The sequence below is a fragment of the Pleurodeles waltl genome, chromosome 6 (genome assembly GCF_031143425.1).
Source record: "Pleurodeles waltl isolate 20211129_DDA chromosome 6, aPleWal1.hap1.20221129, whole genome shotgun sequence".
NCBI classification, from domain to species: domain Eukaryota; kingdom Metazoa; phylum Chordata; class Amphibia; order Caudata; family Salamandridae; genus Pleurodeles; species Pleurodeles waltl.
Window position 1 is genome coordinate 604,064,417 of NC_090445.1, and position 22,210 is coordinate 604,086,626.

Here is a 22,210-nt window from a genome sequence, read left to right on the forward strand (position 1 = left end):
AATGACAAGGTATTTTCTGCATTATGAATGGGCTTTATCAGGGAGGACAAAGTTGATTGTATTTACGTAGTCATCAAAACTTCCTGTCCCCTAACATCAAAATCACCATACTCCCCAATAGGTCCTCTGTCTTCAACTTCAAGTAGCACTGCCAATGCTATGTTTCTTTAAGAATCCAACCAGCACGGAAGACCCCTTTATTTCTCATGATGTGTTCACTTGGTCTTGGTCTGAGATGTTCTCAAGTGCCTGATGGACTACGTATCAGAACTGATGCTTCATCCGCAACATCTCTGCATCACTGTTTGGCCAGCTAGCGTGCTGTAGGCGTTTTGGGGGAAAATAATTTATATCCACAAGGTTACTTCCCTCATTCACTCACTCCACTCCACCCTTTTTCCTTCTCTTTTCATCAACTCTTTGAGGAAACCTTAGGGCTGTAGTAAGCACTTTAGAATCAAACAATTCAATATTGAGCAGGAAAGAATCGACCCCAAGAAGAAAGTGGTAACAGTTATTGCGCCACTGTGAACCTTAGAGAAAAAACAAACGTTGTGAACAATCAAAGTAATACTCCACTGGTGCAGATTTTTATTGTAGTTTGACAGGTTAAAGAATGTATTTTCTTCTCCATATGGTAGCTCAACAACAGATTTTAATGTACAGACAGGATACAGAGACAGAGAAAGAAGATGGTGGTCAGTGCTATTGTGGTGTCTTCACAGAGATGTCTTTATTCTATCAGATGGAATAAAAGCCTCCATCTTGCTTCCTGGAGTATCCTCTGTTGGTGGCCGCACTGTGGTGGCTTACTAAGGGTAGAACACAAACACAAAGTTTAAAAGGCATGTAAACCGCACATCAACAGCTTTTAATCTACAACACCTCTGCTGCATTCAGCAGAAATCCCCATGCAGTGAAACAGCATCAACACTAAGGCCCAGATTTACAAAGGTTTTTCAGTCGGTATGGTATGTACAAAGCAACAGAAATGGCTATCTGTGTTGCTTTGTAAAACAAAAAGTAATGCAGCACATTGTGCTGCCTTGCATTACTTTGTGTCAGGGAGGTATTTGATGAGTGGTGCACAGTCGTTCCTGTGCATCCAGCTATAGATTTTGATGCAAACCCATATGTATACAGAAACTTGTAAACATGGATTTGCTCTAATATCCTGCACCTCCCTGGGGCTGGTGTGACAGGGAGAAATATCTTTATTTCTCCTCTTTATTTCCTCTGTGCATGTGTGTTGCACTGCGCGGCACACATGCAAAGAGGAAAGGGTCTTACATTATAGCTTCAGGTACCTTCCTGCACCCTCACTACAGTGCAGCCACCATTGCACTATGACACCAGCACATGGAGAGGGCAGAACTGACCCATTACTTTGAACATATGACGTAGTCCTGCTCTCTCTAGGTGACGCAATAAAGAGCAAAAATGTTGCTTGCTGTGCCGTGGTGCTCCACTTGTTCGTGAATATGGCCCTAAGGTTCAGTGAAAATGTTGTCCATGTTTGTCTCATTCACAAAACTGTCAGGGGAGATCCATGTCTATTGTAAATGCTTTCAAAGCAGCCAATCAGATGGATATAACTAGGACACTGGAATCATGTGATTCTGTTGCATTTTCCTCATGATTATGGATTTGTCGAATTTACCACATAATCCATCATCTCCTCTACAATCTGAAAATGTTACCAAAGAAAAAATGTTGTGTCTAGCTCAAATGTATCAAAAGTTACTAAAAACATGGTTACACATGTCCCCCACACAGTGGAAAGCCCTTCACAAGGTTGACTGGTTATCTTTAAGCTGCTTATTGCTGTATATTGGTGTTATAATGGTGGTAATAAGGTGAATATTTCTCCTGACGGTTACCATGTGCAATTTCTTTAAAAAAATGAAGCAATACTATCACAAAATGACCCACAATACGCTGCATAATTTGCCTTATCCTGCTGCATAATTTAGCCAACCCTGCATAAAATGTTGGCCTCTGCCACATCATTCCATTGGCCCTGAATATAGCCAAGGAGACTCATTCTAACTGGCTGAGGTCAGCCAAGCAGAATTTCTGAAAAAGTGAGCTATTCAGAACGAATCTTTGTGATTAGACCAGGAGTCTCCTACAGATCGATTGCAAGCTACCAGTAGCACGTAGCCTGTGCTGGAGTAGCTCGCTGCCTCTCTGTTGAGTTTGGCAGCGGGAAGGTGCCTCCCAGCTGCATATCTGAACTCCTGTAATATGAGGAAGAGGAAGGTGACTGGAGAAGTACCCAGCCCGCCCTCCTCTTAAATAAACAATCCTGTGCTGCTTTCTGGGAAGATGTATGATCATAAATAATTGTCTCAGGTCCTGGCACATGGGTTATATACAGTTATGCTGGTAAATATTGCCTCTATGAAACTTTATTTCATTAAACTCATTAAATGTAATGTAAAATATTCTGAGGATGTTTATCCTGTATCAGAGATGCATTTTTAAAAGTCGTGCTACACTGAATTTCTTTTTTTCTTGTTTGTCCCTTTGTTCCTTTTATTCTTTCCTCCTTTCTGACTTTATATCTTTATCTCATCCTTTCTTTGCTGTCCTTCTTTTCTTCCTCTCGTTTCCTCCTCCTTCTTTCTGATTATTTATTTCCCTCTTTTCCTCTTTCATTCTTTCCTTTCTTCTCTCCCCATTTTTCTCACTCTACTTACTTGCTCTCTTTTGTTGCTCTCATTTTCTTGAGACCTTCTGTCCCTTATTCCTTTATTCTTTAAACTTTTTCTTCTCTCATGTTCATTCTGCGCTTCCTTTCTCTTGTACTTCCCTTCTCTTTCCTAGTCTCCATCTCACATTCTTTCCTTTGCTTTTTCAGTCTTTCTTTCCTTTCATCCTTCTCTGCTTCATCTTTCATTTTCTTTCGATCGCTTTCCCTCGTTCCTTAGTTCTTTTCCCATCTATTATTTCTTCCTTTCAGTCTATTCTTCATCCATTTTTGCTCCTTCTCTCCTTGATTCCTTTGCCCTTTCTATCCTTTTGTCTCCTTCACCTTTGCCATTCTTTCTCTCGTGTATTCCTCTGCATCTTTCTTCCATTCCTTTCTACTTCTTCCCTTCCTTCCTCTGTTCCTTCCTCTAGGCCGCCCTTTTATATTTCTGCCTCTCCTTTGTTCTTTCTTTATTTTCTCGCATTCTCATTTCCTTTCTTTCCTTCTTTCTCTCAATTTCCTTTGTCTTTCATTCTTCCACTGTTTTTACGTATATTTTCCTTCCTTTCGTCAAGAGCTCTTAACTTCCTAAGGTTATCTCTTTCACGTTTTGTGTTTCAGCTTTGCCTCAAATGTATACTCAATAGGCTTCGGGATGGCTGTAGAGATAGCTTAACTTGAGGTGCACTGAGAAGTATGCATGTACATACTGATAGTGGTAAAAGCTAAAGGTTAACTGTAAATGTTTTAAAAAAAACAAAAAAAAAACTGTACGATTTATTGTAAGAGTGTGTATCCTGTGCACCATTCTATTCACTAGTAACGGTTATTATTAATCTTGAATTTTTAATGCAGGTCCAGTTTCTGGTGATCAAACCACAGGTAAGGGAAATTTGCAGGATAATTAAAGTCTTCCAGGCTCCAGCTCTCATAATGAGAGCTATTATGAGAACTGTCATCATCCCATATGCTTCATGACAAAGAGACAACAAACTCCAGATAGTTACTCGCCCGTCAGAGGTGACTTATAAACAAGAGTATAGGAATAAAGCAGGTCCTTGGGGACCATACCGTTTTATGCCGTTAGTAATGTCTGCTCAATGCAGCAGGACTGGGTGTTTAAGTTGCTTGACCTTCATGTTCTGTAATCTAATGCATACAGGGAGTGCAGAATTATTAGGCAAATGAGTATTTTGACCACATCATCCTCTTCATGCATGTTGTCTTACTCCAAGCTGTATAGGCTCGAAAGCCTACTACCAATTAAGCATATTAGGTGATGTGCATCTCTGTAATGAGAAGGGGTGTGGTCTAATGACATCAACACCCTATATCAGGTGTGCATAATTATTAGGCAACTTCCTTTCCTTTGGCAAAATGGGTCAAAAGAAGGACTTGACAGGCTCCGAAAAGTCAAAAATAGAGAGATATCTTGCAGAGGGATGCAGCACTCTTAAAATTGCAAAGCTTCTGAAGCGTGATCATCGAACAATCAAGCGTTTCATTCAAAATAGTCAACAGGGTGGCAAGAAGCGTGTGGAAAAACCAAGGCGCAAAATAACTGCCCATGAACTAAGAAAAGTCAAGCGTGCAGCTGCCACGATGCCACTTGCCACTAGTTTGGCCATATTTCAGAGCTGCAACATCACTGGAGTGCCCAAAAGCACAAGGTGTGCAATACTCAGAGACATGGCCAAGGTAAGAAAGGCTGAAAGACGACCACCACTGAACAAGACACACAAGCTGAAACGTCAAGACTGGGCCAAGAACTATCTCAAGACTGATTTTTCTAAGGTTTTATGGACTGTTGAAATGAGAGTGAGTCTTGATGGGCCAGATGGATGGGCCCGTGGCTGGATTGGTAAAGGGCAGAGAGCTCCACTCCGACTCAGACGCCAGCAAGGTGGAGGTAGAGTACTGGTTTGGGCTGGTATCATCAAAGATGAGCTTGTGGGGCCTTTTCGGGTTGAGGATGGAGTCAAGCTCAACTCCCAGTCCTACTGCCAGTTCCTGGAAGACACCTTCTTCAAGCAGTGGTACAGGAAGAAGTCTGCATCCTTCAAGAAAAACATGATTTTCATGCTGGACAATGCTCCATCACACGCGTCCAAGTACTCCACAGCGTGGCTGGCAAGAAAGGGTATAAAAGAAGGAAATCTAATGACATGGCCTCCTTGTTCACCTGATCTGAACCCCATTGAGAACCTGTGGTCCATCATCAAATGTGAGATTTACAAGGAGGGAAAACAGTACACCTCTCTGAACAGTGTCTGGGAGGCTGTGGTTGCTGCTGCACGCAATGTTGATGGTGAACAGATCAAAACACTGACAGAATCCATGGATGGCAGGCTTTTGAGTGTCCTTGCAAAGAAAGGTGGCTATAATGTTCACTGATTTCTTTTTGTTTTGTTTTTGAATGTCAGAAATGTATATTTGTGAATGTTGAGATGTTATATTGGTTTCACTGGTAATAATAAATAATTGAAATGGGTATATATTTGTTTTTTGTTAAGTTGCCTAATAATTATGCACAGTAATAGTCACCTGCACACACAGATATCCCCCTAACATAGCTAAAACTAAAAACAAACTAAAAACTACTTCCAAAAATATTCAGCTTTGATATTTATGAGTTTTTTGGGTTCATTGAGAACATGGTTGTTGTTCAATAATAAAATTAATCCTCAAAAATACAACTTGCCTAATAATTCTGCACTCCCTGTATATGAGACTGTACTAGGTCAGGAAGGTTTTCATTGCTCAGACAAATGAACTGGAGCTGAAGCAGAATACGGTCTCTTGCAGCTGTACATCCTCCAGATATGCACTTGTGAATTTAGAGAAGAATCTACCCCAAAACTGTAGTAATTGGTGCAATAAATGAAAAATCTTGTGGAGTACAAGTGGCTACATCTGCACCACTCTGACAATTCTGGCTGCCATAGTTTTACGTGTAGTACGGGTGTATAGAGGTTTGGTAACATGAACACAGACGAAGAGGATGGATATCCTGCACTTGCGTACAAGGTGTGTGGCCGGGGCTACAAGGCATCAAGAGAGACCACCAAGGTATCTGGCAGGCTTACAACTATTGTACAGAACGACTTTGTGTCACATGAATATCCTTGTGAAAATTGTATTAATAACAAAATGAGTGTGACTGTTCAGGCGTTCATAAATAAATAACGACAGCAAATAAGAATGAGGCCCACCCTTCCTCCTGCTGAGTCTAACCTCACATATCTCCTCAATATCCATTTTTACTCAGCTTGTGATTCCTATTTTATGTCTACCCATGCCTTTTGGAATTGTTATTGATTTTGCGCACGCCAGTCAGTGAAAGGCATTTCCGTACATGCAGAGCCTTCTTTTCCTGTTTCTCCCCAAACAATCTTCTCTGAAATTCTACCAAAGGCAAAGACCTGTGTAAGATAATCTCTGCCACAAGTTACACTCTGGTCTCACAGAATCTTTTATGTTTATTTTTCATGTAGTATGGTTAGTTGGGTATCTGGTCACACAGCTTGCCTGCAGAGTCTCACCGATGGCTCCGTCCACTGAGTCGATGGTCTCCTTTCGAGGGCTCACCCACTGCACCAGCGCTGACAGTGTGCGCTCCCCTGGGGGCGCTTCCTCCTTCACTCGATTCTTTAAGATTCTCCTAAAGAGGAAGAGGAAGAAGTGTCAGTGCCAGGTTCGTGTCTAGCTATTCAGCCCAGCAAGCATGGTATTAGATATCTTTTTATGGCACGAAATAGTGGCGCCATTGACTGTCCACAACTGAAGTACTGCGAGCACCCCCACATCCTAGGAGAAAGGAATGGGATGATAAAACTGAAGGCCTGAGTGGCACCTATAGAAAGTGAGGCCTTGTTACCCCCACTGGATTACGCTACAGCACTCAACAGGGGGCAAAGACATGATATAATCGTAGAATCAGCTTTCAAGAGGGGCTGCGCCGAAGTCCCTCAAGGGGTTCTCTAGCAAGCAGTAGCCACATGATAGTTACACAGCCCTTTTCTAATCCTCTGCAGCGGCACAGAGCAGGCGGACTGGGATAAGCTCAATCAAAACGGGGGGAGGGACCGGGAGGTTATGTGGTCCAGTGTACGATCTCCCAAACTGTAGTCGATAATTTTAAGGTACACTGTTCCTTTTTAAGGGACTGGGATAAGCACCAGGACTATATCTGTTCCATATACAGGCATGAACCCTAAGACTACGGCTTATAGCGGTGTGGCATACACACGTATAAGAACTGTTTATGAGAACAAATAGCTGACTCCGATCTCTAATAAGATGAAGGAAGTGCTCTTGCCACAATGAGGCCCCATGCAAGAAGATGTTTTTCTCTATGTGGCCTGCCGCGGGGCACACCAAAAAACCTAAAGCTCCGACTGGAAAGGGACATCTACCTCCAATTACATCATCGACCACTGCGCATCACTATGTCCAAACTGGGAAAAAACCCAAGATGGCGTCTGTACAAACCACACCACCAGCGAAAGCCACCTTGAATAACATCACTTTGAGACCTTCCCTAACTGTGGTCTAAGACATCATAACGAAAACTTCAGTAGATATCCTTTCCATCTGCTCCAAGAGTGTCCCTTTCAATGCAAGTATACAGCAAACAGAGGACAGACAGCAGCCAGTCGGACAGAAAGTAAAGGCCTCAAATTGACTGGTAACAAGACCGCTCAGATCATTCTCGTACAAGAAAGCCAGCGAATTAGAGGGTAGAAGCCGCAGAGATAACCTCTGCTTTTCTGGAATACCAGACAAAATATAAGGCACGGATGCATCTGCTTTGCTAATACAATGCAAGCCGGAACTCCCCAAGTTCACAATTACACCTCTGCGAGAAATACTAAGAGCACCTAGACTAAGATCAAGAAAGCAAATGGTCAAAGGAGGCCCAGCCAGATCATTGTCTGCTTTCTCTGTCATCGCCAAGTCCAACAAATCATTCACGATGCAAAGAAACACAGGGTTATATGGGTCACATTCATGCAAGTTTTCTCACAGGATACCATCCAACGCAGGAAGAGATTTCTACCACTCAGGCCGACATTTAAAAAGCTGGGTATCTGATACAGCCTTTTGGATTTTGCTACTATGCTGATCACATGAGCTAACAAAACAGTGAAACACGACATACGGGGCAACTGGCAGGTCTCCTAGACTCTATTGATGAAACGGAGTGGACACAAATCAGACTAGAGACTGAATGGCCTGCTAGAGACCCAGGCGGAACAAGAACAGGAGTTCTCACTGCCTAGTGAAAGAAGCAGATAGGAGGAAGTGACTAAGCAGTGGTCCATAGGTGCGCAATACAAATGAGCGACAAAACAGCAACACAACAGTGACAAATCCTGATCGCCACAAAAAAAACCTCTATCAAAGGACTTTGAATTCCTGCAAAGACATGCTACCCTCTTTTTTTCTCACCAGAATTCCTCAATTTTCTTTTTTATATTTCTTCTATGGAGTTAACATGTATACAACAAAAGAGATACAATTCATCCTCCATTCCCCCACCAACCCCCGCCCCATCATGAGAAGTTCACGTATCAATCACTGCCGATACATAGCATCGAGACAATACAGTTACATACATGGCTTTGGTAGGTGGAACAACTCCAATGAATCCTCCCAGTTCAACAGTACGGAACTACCCTTCTTCAGGTTCTTCATCTTGCTCTCCCACTTGGTCCTCCAGTACCTACTGTAATCTAACCTCCACTAGATCCCCTTCCATCCTTCCCCTTATCCTATTCCCATGCATACCAACATGTGTAGTACCATGCATTCAGCACACACTCACCTCCCATGCATTGTTTATGGGTAGGTAAGCAGGTCGATAGCCAACGTTTGGCAATGTATTTCTTTGCCACAGCCAACCCTAGTTGTATGATCTTTCTGCATGTTTAGTTTCTTTATTCCTGGTCACCAAGCTCAGTAAACAAAACTGATTCCTTGGCTGTAATGGTAGGTCGGTCACCCCCCCCCCCCCCAGAGTTTTAACTACTGATTCCCAAAATTCCCTCACCCCAAGCATGTCCTTGACATATGTATGTAATTTCCAGCTGTTGTTCATTTAGGGCAGGTGTCAGAGTTAGTGGAATCAATCTTGTGCAACCAACTTGGCATAACGTAATCTCTGTGCACACACTTAAAATGTCTGAGTTCCAACCCCGCATTACAGGTGAACCTTCTGCAGTTGCCCAGCACAACAATCCATTCGCGGTCCTGTACCTCCATACTAATAAGGACTCCCAGTGTAACTTCAAGGACACTCATGCGAGGGGCAGTCTTAGGTACTAATAATGCATACAGTTGAGTAACCAATCTACCCTCACCTCCCTGGTCTGGTAGAGTCTGATTCAGTACGTGAGTGCCAGGCTCCTAAGGAAACCTCTCCCCACCATGCCCTGCGATAGCCACAGCAAGGCTGGCATAGGGCAGGAAGCAGTTCCCAGTCATCTCCCATCACATGCAGAAGGCCACATAACTCAGAAATCGACCATCTTCATACAGGTTCCCTAGTGTCCTATGTTTAAAATAGTCCTAAACTGCATTGAGTCGCCCCCTTTTTTTTTTCTTTTTTTTTTTATGTATTAGCGGTAGGGCGAAGAGCTCACGTGGTCTGACGAGTTGCCTCAACCCTCCAGTCACCAGTTTTGAGTCCCCCTCTGTGAACCACTGCGCCACATGTTGTCAGTGAGATGCGCAATAATAGATGTGGAAATTAGGTCCTGTAATCCTCCACTAATCTTAGAACCTCCAGGCTAATGTGTGCTCTCCCATTCCCCCAGTAAAACAATCTAAGTAGTTCATCAAGTCTATGGAACATGTGTCTCGCATACACATTGGCATTTGTTGCCGCACATACAGAACCCTAGGTAATATAAATCATTTTGCTTATCACTGTGTGACCCATTAGGGACATCAGGAACCGTAAGCTCTTGCATACACTCTGCTCAAGACCATCAAGTAGGGCGCCGGCATTGGAAGTATACGTTTTAACCATATCTGAACTCAGGTACACCCCCGGCATTGTCTGAATCTTTGTTAGGGAAGACTCCCATCCGTAATCGAGCCCATCCGCATGGGGTAAAGTACAGATTTTTCTACATTTAACTTAAACCCAGAGTGTACATCCACCTCGGCAATCACATCACTTATTGCTGGCCAGGTATCTCCGGATCCCGTATAGTCAATAGAATGTCATCAGCATATAAGGAGATGACCTCCTACTTGTTCCCTGCTTGTATACCATTTCCATCATGCCTGGCTCGTATCACTTGCGCCAGCAGTTCAATAACCAGGGTAAAGATCAGCAGTGAGAGAGGGCACCTCTGTCAGGTTCCTCTCTCCACCTGCCAGCTGTCTGACACTCTACTTCCTATTCTTACCCTTGCCCTACTGTCCGTATACAATAATTACACCAATTTCAAGTAGCTATTACCGAGGTCATATCGTTGCAGTATTTGGTCAATGAACCACTATGCAGGCCTCCCTCTATGATGCGGGCAGCACGCCCAATTCATATGCTTCCCTGTGCATCACTAGTAGTGGTGCGCACAGTAAATCTACATACTCCCAAAAGAATTCAAAGGATAATCTGTCATTCTCAGGTGTCTTCCCTGTATTCATCTGCGTAATGGCCACTCTAATATCGGTTTCTGTGATTGGTGCATTCAGAGCTGCCCTCGTAGCATCATCCGCTGAAGATAGTTATGCCTCATCTGAGATTGTGCTTATGCCCACCATATCATTCCCACCCGTTTCCGTATTCGATACAGAGTAAAACTCCGAAAATCAACAGAGAATATCTTCCTGAGTCATGAGGGTGTGCATCTTTAATTGTCACTACTGAATTCCCTCCTGTTAGAAATGGGGTTTCTGGTTGGCAAAGATATGCCCCTAAACCAGGCAGAACCCACCACTCTAATCAGGGCAAGTAAATTACACACCAAAGATAACCTGTGCTCACCCCCTGGTAGCTTAGTGCAGAGCAGTCAGGCTTATCCCCAGAGGTAATATGTAATAAGTCTGTGCACCACACCCTCGCCAGTGACACAAAAAATACACCACAAAAGAGACTCCACACATGGTTATATAAAAGAATGTTTCTATATTATATAAAATGGACTAAAACAGCAGAAATCATAAACGTTACGCACGTGAAACAATCCCTGGCCTGGAATTCAGTATGATGACAAGGCAAGTACCAACACAATCTGTATGTACCCTGCAATCTAGACATACTAGGCTCCTAAAATGTGTCAGTAGAACACATGAATCATCACATGGCATCATAAATAGCATAAATCATAATTACTGTGCATACTATGCCAACTCTGAGGTCATCCTCGTTATCCTACACATGACAAGACTAAGATCGCCATCCATCACATCGTTAGTGGCTGTGTAGCAAGTAATATTGGGAGAAACACACAAATCATAGGATGTGCCTATAAAAGGTACAGAACCCATCACCCTTGCGCTCCTATCAGGAGTATTATGGTAATTTGAGGTCTCGAGACAAAAACTGCATTCATCTGCTAGAATCCCTGCATGCCTAATATTAGTTAGGTGGTAACTGTCCCTGTGATGAGCTTCGAAGCGGGGACCCTGTGGAGTACTCGGCCCACAACAGTACCCTCAGCAGGCACAAGGGCCCTCTGGTATGACCCACCTGGTAGGAGCACACATACACTGTTGGAGGTGGCAGGGAGACCTCACAGGGTCCACCCATGCAAAGTTGCAGGCGGGCAGCTATCCTGAATTGTACTCATTGGCAGAGGAGAGCGGGGAGATGCCACCGTAACCTCAGTGGTATGATCTCCCGCTCTCCCCTCTCACCCGCAGACTGGGCTACTCTACCTCTCCGGCCACACTCACCCTCAATGCCTGTCGGGGTGGGGAAAGAGTTCTGTAGGCTGTGGAGTTTCCCTGGGCATTGTGGCCGAGTCAAGGAATCCGTGTCCAGCTTTGCTGAGTTCAGGGGGCGGGGCCAGCCAGAGGAGCCTCCGGCGTGCCGGCCTTCCCAGGTCACAGAACAAAAAGCAGCTTTCATCAGGTAGTCCCGTTTTGATGGTGCAGCTGCCCACGCCGCTTACGGGGTGTTTCAAAGAAACAACACGAGTGCTCAATCTGTGTAGGGGGAGGCAGAAAAATGGCGCTCTGATCTGCGCTGGAAACGAGAAAAAAAGAGAATGAAGCACGCCAAATGCACTGTGAGCCACTAGAGAGCGCACCATGCACTTGAGTCTGAGAGGTCAGGAGCTGTGAACAACATGCTCACTATGTGTTGGTTGCTGGCAGGAAACAGCACTCCCTACGTGCTGGGATTGGAGAGGCAGGCAAGAGGCTGAGGACAGAGCTTCCCCACGCGCTGAGCTCCTGAGAGGCACTTGGATGGGGCATAGGTGTGACAGGCAGGTGGGCCAGCACACATGCAAATAATAATACTGATGGCGGTCTTCCCTGGCAGTCCAGCAGTCCTCCTGCAATGTAGCCAGCAGTGTCTGGTTGCAAGTCCCCCACAGTATCTGGGCAGAATAGTGTCAGGGAGTAGCTGGCATCAGGACAACACACTGAAAAGCTTTCCAGTGAATCCTTTATGCCACACAGCAGGGCAACAACAGAAGAGCAGTCCAGATGAGTCCTTTGTGCAGCTCAGCAGTCCTTCTGACAGAGGTTAATCCCAGTTCCAAAAGTGGTCAACAAATCATGGGATCAGAACCCCTGTACTTATAATAAAACTGTGTTTGTTCAGGGCGTGACTCCAAAGGAACCCTTTCAAGTGAAACCCCCTCCAGACATCAGTAGGGGGGTAATCAGCCTATAATGTGAGGGCAAGACACCGCCTATGGACATGTAAGGTGTGAACAACCTCTCCCAGCCCAGAATGTCTATCAGTATTCAGATGCATCTTCTGTCACACCCGGCTGCTCCTTTGTTATGGCTGTCTGGAAGGTATGCACTAAGGGTAGCTGTCACACTGCCCTTGACATGGATTGGAGTCAGGCTGCAAAATACTACACTTATAAACCCAGAGGAATACCCACTTTCTCAAAGTGGCATTTCTAAAATAGTAATGTAAAATCCACTTACGGCAGTAAGCAGGATTTCTCATTACCATTCCAAACATATCAAACATGCCCACGCTACTCCTTTCAGATCAGAAATTACCACTTAAAAATATATAAGGGAATTCCCATTGCTAACCTATGAGACTATGAGAAGAGCATCCCTCACAGTGGTGGAAACAAAATAGGCTGTTTGTCTGTAGCAGGACATGCAAAAACAAAAGAGTACATGTTCTACCTTTTACATACACAACACCCTGCCCATAGGGCTATCTAGGGCCTAACTTGGGGGTAACCTAGGCATAGTAAAACAGGAGTTTAGGCCTTGGCAACTAGTTTAAATTGCCAAGTCAATGCAGGCCCACTAGTAGCATTTAATTTACAGGCACCGTGTATATGGTATACCACTTTACAAGGGACTTTCATGTAAATTAAATATGCTAAATAGGTGTAAGCCAATCATACCAAGTTTTAGGGGAGAGAGCACATGCACTTTAGCAATGATTTGCAGTGGTAAGGTGCCTAAAGTCCTGAAGCCAACAAAAGAGGGTCAGAACAAAAGGTGAAAGGCAAATGTTTGGGAATAACCCTCCAGGAAGGGCCATTTTCAACACCTCCCTTTCTCTCTATTTACCAGCTATGCAAATATTCTACCAGGTGTGTCACCCTGTTCATGCTGGAGTTCTGTGTGTGTTTTATAATCATGTTTACTCAGAATATCTCAAGCATCTTCCAGTTCTCCCTGTAACCTGTGTCTGTCCTCCCATACCTCTTCCGTGTGTGGGGCCTGCCTAACTATGGCTCCTATCTTTCACTCAAGTGTTGTCACCGTGTGTATCAGCGACCCATTGGTTGTAGCCATGCATTTCCCTCTTATGGTCACTTTAGAAGCCCCCCTATGATAACCCTGCAGATTTGACCATACCCGTATTAATTGCAAAAACTCTAGGACTGCTTCTTTAAGTTTCTCCCTGTATGCCTGGTCCTGTAATGCTGGGGACTGATAGTGCCACTGTGGTATCAGTGCTACATCAGCGCTCCCTTTCAGCTCTGCCACTAATGGGGTGTGATTTGAGAGTATGCAGTCCAGATATCGAACGACCCTAAAGCTTGCAGCCTGCTCTTAGTGCACCAATAGGTAATCAATCATAGAGAATGTACCATTGGGGAAGGGGTGGAGGGGGAGTTGCGAATAAAATAAATAGCTTCTAGTCTGACCATGTGTTGCCTGTCACAGCTCCAGTAAATGTAAATTATCTATGCCCCCCAGGAACTCTCTAGAGGCCCTACCCAACAGTCTGGCCAGGAGCTATCCAACTCTCTATCCAGCACACAGTTATAGTCTCCCATCCATATAATATTGTAATGTGCATAAGGTGCCACAAGGCATACTACCCCTTCAAAGAAATCTGGCTTATCTATGTTAGGTATGTATGTATTAAGTAACATTGTAGTTTTCCCCTAATCTCCCCTACTACCCTGATATATTGCCGATCGGCAGCTTCCAACTCCATGTCAACCCGTAGTAGCACGCTGGCTGCTAACCAAAAGACCCTGGGCACGGATGAGGTAAAGCTGGCACACCATTGCCTGCCTCTCCATTTGGCTCATATCATCTCATTTTCATGAGGTAAGAGGTGTGTTTCCTGCAGCTTCATTATCATTGCCTGCTGTCTACGGGGATACAACCGGATTCTTTGTCTCTTAACAAGATTCTGGATCCCATCCACATTCCAGGATAGAATTATTACCCTCATGTCTGTGCAGTGTGTAATCTTCCGCACCCAGGCACTGTTGTGCTAACAAGTTATGGTGTAGTTGGTAGCTTCTGCTTCTTCTCTTCAATTAAAAAACGATGTGAACGCCCCTCCCACCTCCTGTGTGGCCCACCCCAACCTGGCCTACACAAGTAACATACGTGGTGTCATTCTCCCCACCTCAATAATGCAAACATTCTTCCCCATTACAGCGCAATGCTCCCTGGGCCCCCTGGCGTGGGGCACCCTAGGAACATTGTCACCATTAGTCACACACATTCCTAGGTGTAACATTACTCCGACTGCACCCCCACCCCATCCAAGTACAAGTATGCTCAATCAACTGTATTGTGCTCCTCGGTTGCTCAGAATAGTGTCAGCGCTCCCACCTCCTCATGAACTAGAGATCTGTAAAAACATATATGTGCCCCCCTCCCATGTAGAAGTGTCATTGACTCTCAAGGAACTGCATTGCATCTTCAGTGTGTTCTAAGAAATACCTCTTCCCCTGTAGGTCTACTCGGAGATGCGCTTGAGGCAGCACAGCATAAGCCATCCCATAATCCCTCAACTACTTCACTTCCATGAACGATCATGCCTCTTTTGTATGGCCACTCCATAATCCAGGTAGATGAAAATTCTGTTGCTGTTGTATTCCACATCACCTTGTTGACGAGCTGCTGTTGGTATGCCCATCTTATCCTTGTATCTCAAAATAAAGGCAATCAACATGCGTGGAGGTGCACCAGGTTTGGGCCTACCCCCAGGGGTTCTGGGTGGTCTGTCCACTGGTAAGCCACCCTCCACCTCCATTCCCAGCAATACTGTGGGGAGCCATGACTCTAAAAATGGATCCACTGGTGCAGATTCTGTCCCCTCCGCCAGCCCCAGTATACGCACATTATTGCATCTCAATCTGTTCTAAAAGTCAGCCAGCTTGGCCTCCTGCTATTGTAGGTCCCTCTCCTAATCTGCTAATTGACTGGTATGGGCTCCCAACAGTTTCTCCCATCCCTACCATCAGCTCTAGTGCCTAAGTCCTTCACCCTTTCTCTCATGCTCTCCATTTCCTGGCACAGTAGTGCTACTGTGATTGCCATGCCATCAATTTTTTGCAGTGATCACCCTATTGCCTTCAAGTATCAGATTTGTAATGTCCAGAGTAGATGGAGGTGTAGCCTCCTCTGACATGTGATGTGTTTCTCCCTGGTATTTTCACCTTGAGCCACTCTGGCACTGCCCTCCTCAATTGTGTAATGTGTCTTTGAGGCCATTCCCGGGCCCCCCTTGGGTTTGGGCACCGTACCCCGGTGCACAATACCGTGATTCACACAGGTCAGATCCTCAGTGGGGTGAACCCAGTGGTAATTCACTACCAAAAAGCAACCATCTATCCCCACCAGACCTTACACCAAATACTACAGTAAAGCAGCAGCAGATGTACTTTGTGGGTATTGTATCACTGTCTCTGAGCACACGTGGCACTCGGCCCCATCGGTGCTAACCACCGTATGTCTCCTATGAAGTAAGGCTGAGTGGGAGCACAAACAGAAATATCCTCCACAACCCATACAGCTAGAAGAGCCCCCTGCTGCCCCCCAGGCCCCCAAAGGTGTCAACTGGCAGCCTATCTCTGTGAAGCTGTGGGCTCCCCTCAATCTTCGCAGGCACATGCCCCCAATGGGCACCTCTGTGTGCATGGGCCGCTCACCACACCAGCCCGGTGCCACGTTAGGGATACTGCCATCATTTTAGGCCCATGATTTGTAGAGGGGGTGGGGAGGCAAGCCCCCATTCCATACCACCTAAACACATGTATAATACATGGGTGGGGAGGGAGTACACAGCCACCCCATGGTGATTCCGGCTCAATATCAGCCCACAGGCCTTGCAGGTTTACAATGGGCTGCTGAGGCCTCACCTCTCACCTCCCACCACTGCCTCCACCTGACCCACCTCTGACCTCCTCCACAACTTGCACTACTCCACTACTCTCCAGGTCGCTGCCCGTGTCGTGGGCCGCAACTGTGTAGCAGAGTGGTCACCGCTTACCTCCCACCAACGCTGGCATCGCAGAGCAGCAGCTGCAATGGGGGCCCAGGTTCCTGCCACTCCTATAGAAGCAAAGCGGCAGTCAGCCACCCAGGTTGATGAATCCATAATCCCCGCGCTGGACTCCATTGGGGGAATCACATATTCAGGTACCTGAGGGGAGGCTTCTAATTTGTCAGAGCTCGGAGTGGGAGCATCCACTCAGTCGGCCTTTCTAGCCCCTCCTCCAAGTTCCCCAGTTTTCATGCAGATTTTCCTAACATATACTTACTCACTCTTATGTTTTGAGTACAAAGCACATAATGTAATTAGGCCTGGTGAAGGGTTGTCGCACCTCAACTTAAACATATTTACAAGTGCTGCATCCTTAAGACACCCACCAACAGACATGCATGACATTGTACTAATCTGAAAGCACCCAAGAAGTGACATCCATGCAACTATGAATAGCGGAACATGTTGGTACTTGGAGGACAATAACTTCCCTTACAAAGTGGCATCCCATCAATTTTTTACTTCTGTGGCCAGCGACAACAGACAAGGATACACACCCCCCTGGACTTTCCTCCCAATGACAGGTGCACACGGTACCCTTGATCCCCAGGCTCCCATTAAAGCTTACAGTGATCCACCCATGCAGGATCCTCGGTCTTCACAGTATAAGTCCTTCCTGAGTTAAGAATAATTTACCTTTGACATTCTTGTACTTTTGATATTCACCATCATTACTGAGAGTTTGAACGTGTTTGGTCCACGACTGATATGTAATTATCTTTTAACTTTAGCAGGTCACCATCATGACTCGTAGCAGTGACAATCTTGGCTAACCATACAGCAGCTGGTATACTTGACATGACAATGTAATTTATGTAGGCCTCAGCCGTTTTGAATGGAGTACCATGACCTTGAATAGGCACTCTCGAAAAGTAGTCAGCACGATTTTGATCTTTTACTGGTCGATGCACAACTGTATAATCATACTCTTGCAATTGTAGTCCCATCAATCAATCCGAGGAGGTACCTTGGCTTTTGGATTGCCGAAGAGGTCAGCATAGCTTGATGATCAGTCACCAGCATAAAAGGCTTTCCGCACAGGAATATATGGAAATGTTTAAAAGCCCATACTACAGCCAAACGCTCCTTTTCAGGCTGTGAGTAAGCATGTAACATTTGAGATAAACTTCTACTAACACAGACCACAATAGGTTGTCTTGAATTTGAGCACCCCCTATGCTGTGCAAATATAGCACCTAACCCAATGGGACTAGTTTCAACTATAATCTCGGTATAGAGCGTTCAATTGAAATATGCCATTTCTGTAGAACTTTCCATGGCATGTTTGATTCATTTGAAACTCTTCAGATTCTTGTGACCATTTAAAAGAAACATTTTTTTTTTTCGCTAGCTCTTGTCATGGAGCAAAGATAGTGGCAAATTCCTTTATGCTTCGTGAACAGAAACTGGCCATTCGAAGAAAAGAATGTACCATTTAAATACCTTGTGGGTGTTTAGCATTTGTCAGAGCTTGTACTTTTGCAGGATCAGGCATCATGCCCCCATCAGAAAAGATATGGCCAAAGAATTTCAACTTTGTCTTATTGAACTCACAATTAAAGTAAAACCTGCATCATTGAGTAATTGACATACTTGTGTGAGGGCTCTATCATGGTCCTTCTGTGTAGCTCCAAAAACCAATATGTCATTACTAAAATTGAATACATTCATAGCAGGTTGTATGATGCCACTGGGATGCCACTCTGTAAGGGATTGTCTGACGTCTTGGAAAAGTTCTGCAGCAGATGGCACACCAAAACTAAGTCTCTTGTATCTAAACAAACCAACCTGTGTAGCACAGGTGATAATATATCTGCAGTTATCTTCTAGTTCCAGCTTAACCTTTATTCAAATCAAGTTGGGAGAAGATTTTGGCTCCAAATAGTTGTGTGATAATGCCAGCAATGTGGAGACCTGGATGTCGTTCTGGTTCAATTGCTTTGTTTGCCTGGTGCATGTCAATGGATATGCACACAGCTCCTTCATGGTGCTTTTTAGGCACCACTACTATGGAAGAAACCCATGGCGTTAGATCAGGGGAACATTCAATAATGTCATGCTTAAGTAATGATTCAAGTTCTTTTTCAACAGCTCCTTGCAAATAAAAAGCAACTCGCCAATTTCTCTCAGCAAGAGGACGGACATCCTCATTAATATTTCACTGAAATCAGTTCCATGTCAGCAGCCGTGTTGAAACTGAGCAGGCAGGCACTTGCCGCTGTACCTTGAAGCACATGAATCGGTGCTTGTACCTTTGTTTTCTTATGCTTTACTGCCGCTACAAATGAACCTTTACTCTTCATGGGTGTCGATGCAGCCCAAGTATACACTTTGGTCTTTGACGGCGTAAGCTGTGGTAAAAAAAGACAGCTCATTGTACTTTTCTTCAGGAATTATATTTATCCATGCAGCATTATCAGTAATGAAAGGAATAGAACATCCGTTCATTTTCATTGTAATCTTTAGACAGTGTTTATATGATTTCATAGCTTCGACATGTCAACGTTTCTTTGGCTGACTTTTTTCCTCACAGGTGACCAGTCTGACATGTGCATGTTTTTCTGAGGTAAGCATTGACATGACACAATTACTTTCTTCACTTTCACTTACTATTGAGCCTGAAAAACTGTTTGACGATGATTTAGATGATGATGGACTTTGTTTAGTATCTATTTGCCTCAACTGCTGTCACCGCTTGTCCTTGTGGGCGAGCGTTGAACATTGCTTCTGGAACATTCTGGCAGCCATTTTGTCTTCGGACTGTGACACGCTTACTTTTTCCTTCGCTCTGCACATCATCACAAAATGGTTCTCTTTACCACCGCCTTTGCATATCTGACCAATAGCGGGACACTTTCTTTTGTGTGGAAAGGCAAATCCATGTCTGAAACCCAACTTCTTTAAATGTGTAACTCTCAGGATCTTTCCTAGTTGCCATCCTCAAACTTCACAGATCCAACTCTTGCCGTCAATCTTTTTCTCTTGGAAGATGTATGAAGTTGTTGTAAGGCCCAAAATAATGAGCAACCGCTTCGGGTAAGGACAGCTCTGGAAGCACAACCTGGTGCACTTCTCCTTGAACCACTTCATTGACTGTTATGACACGATAGCTCGCTTTAGCAAGCTCGGAAGGTCACCTATTTTTTTCTTTTTAGACTTCAGTTTGTATTGTCTCACCCCTGGTTGATATCTGCCTTGCAGCGCTGTCTTTAACTGTGCTTTGTAAACCTGGTTGAATCTGCCTTCTGCATTAACACCCCGTATATTGTATACATTTATTTTACATGGCAGCGCAGTACCTTTTTGTAGGATCTTGGTTGTAGTTTCATGATCAACGATGCATAGACTTTTACGTGAAGCTCTCTTTCCATTCACACCACCTGGAGTTGCACTTTGACTCCACATAACCAACCGTCAACTTGGCACTTTGACGAAGACACCCAGCATGCCTGAGCAGTTTGCTTAGACCACGGCAAACTCTCTAGGACAGCACTTTGTTCTTCGGGTTACTTAGCCCCTCTCTTATTACCAGTAGTGGCATCTTCCCCAGCTTGGTAGCTGCTGAATGAGTAGGCCACAAACAGAGCTGTAAATCATGCATCTTTATTCCCCTGCATGTACCTGTGAACTCCAACATTCTAAAGCAAGCTATTCTAGTGTTTACCTTATATGGATATGGAGTCTTTGGGGAGCCAGAAAGGTTCTGTTCTAAATCATGCAAGACACAACACCAGCCACATCTCTTTGTGTCACTACTCAATCGTGTGCCCTGTGTACAGTGGGTATTACTTGCCGGCTTCATATCATTATCTACAATGTGGCGTCTTTCCATCTCAGATGCTCCATCACTCCCCCCTCCCGTTAGGCCTGGACCATGGACCCTCCTGTGTGTGTTACTATGTAATTTTCATCCAGTTTGCACCTGCAGATATCACATGCTCTCTTAGGCTAGCCAAGTTTTCACTGTGATCCATTAGTTTGTACTATCCTACACTTGACTTGGGTTCTGTTGTACCTGTTGTTGTCAGTTACCATTTGCACCTGCTGCTTGTTAAGCCATGCCCATTTGTATTAACATGTGACTTTTCCCAGGTTCCTATGTGAGGCATGTGACCTTCTGGAACACTCTTGGCATACTGTATAAATAGCCTCTCTGAACTTGCATCAGGGTTTGGCCTTGTAACTGTACCCAGTCCCGCAGGAGCTTCTGTCAAGTCCAGCATAAGCAGATTCCCTGCACTCACTTCCTGAGTCACCTAGGTCTAGGTGTTCTTGTTCAGCGCAAGCTTCGCCCCTGTACTCATCTACCAAGTCACCAGGACATTCCTTGTTTCTTTCCTGTGCAAGCTTGTTTCTACAGCATCTGCCAAGTCTTCCGGAAACCACCCGACTTTCCATTCTTCCAGGTGTTTTTCTATGACTCTGACATTCTGACTCCCGTGACCCCTCCAGTGTCTCCCTCCAAGAGCTACGATTCCACCTCTTCTCTAACTTCTAGCATTGACCTGCCTGCTACCTCCGAACTCCTGTAACATGCTTTCCAGGTTGAGTACCTGCCCCCCAGGTTAGTGAGCACTAATCTTTAGTAGTAACTACAGGCCTATCTGTTATCTCCTTGCTTCTGCCTTCCAACCCTTTCTCCAAGTCTTGGTTTCTGAACTGTGTTATTCATGGACTAGAGACGGTCTCCTGAACACCTACACCTCAAATTTATGTACTGAATGTAATTTGGTTTTCTAGCATACCTGGGGAGTGTTTACGACTCCAGCCTTCAACCAAGTGTTATCATGTTTTCTAGTATATCTTGGAAGTACCCTCGACTCCAACCTGTATATCAAAAGTAAAATTGGTTCCAGATTGCCTGGGGAGTTCCTCTTAACTCCAATCCATGTTCCAAGCACAATCTTGGAACTATCAGTAATTCCATCCCTGTGTCGTGAAGTATACTAGTTTCATGTATGGTCATGTTCTCACATGTAAGTCAAAGAACAGAGTGTAATTCTGGGAGTGTCGATAACTCCAACCTTGTATCAAGAACAATTCTGTTTCATGTGAATTTGTATAATCGAGTGCTGACCTATGCATATAGCACAACCTTGGGAGAGTCACTATTCCAACCTTATAACCCGTCTGGTCTTGTTTAGAGTTCATGTAATTCTGATTTTAATCCATATCCGGGAGAAACTTGGTCTCAAACATACCTTAAGAGTGTTTAACTTTCATCCTATGTGCTCAGAGTAACCTGGTTTTCTATTTCCTTGTGAATGTCTCAGTGTCCAAAATATTGCATATTTACTGTGTGCAGGTTTTGGAATGCCATTAACTGCAATCTATGTTCTGAGTTGTATTGTGCAGTGACATAACTCTACCTAGTACCTCAAGTTCTTCAAGAGTTCCTGAAGATTCCACTTGTGTATCTGATTCATCTGCTCCCATGTTATGATTATTAAAGAAACCTGTAAGTGAAAGGAAATCAAAAGGATTGTATTGTAAACTGTTTAGAGTATTTATGCATTGATGGTAATTACCTCTGCTTGTTGTTGCCAGTGTGT

The 22,210-nt window shown here is 44.6% G+C and overlaps 1 protein-coding gene across 1 annotated transcript in view; it reads right to left on the reverse strand.

Moving 5' to 3' along the window:
- Positions 1 to 568: 568 nt before the first annotated feature.
- CFAP276 (cilia and flagella associated protein 276) overlaps positions 569 to 22,210 on the reverse strand; it is a 30,044-nt gene continuing 8,402 nt past the window's right edge. Inside the window, exons 4-5 of the mRNA XM_069238874.1 lie at positions 6,238 to 6,356; positions 569 to 812 (exon numbers count right to left, since the gene is read on the reverse strand). Coding sequence (XP_069094975.1) covers positions 742 to 812; positions 6,238 to 6,356 — 190 coding nt within the window. The 3' untranslated portion in view covers positions 569 to 741. The remainder of the gene's footprint in view (positions 813 to 6,237; positions 6,357 to 22,210) is intronic.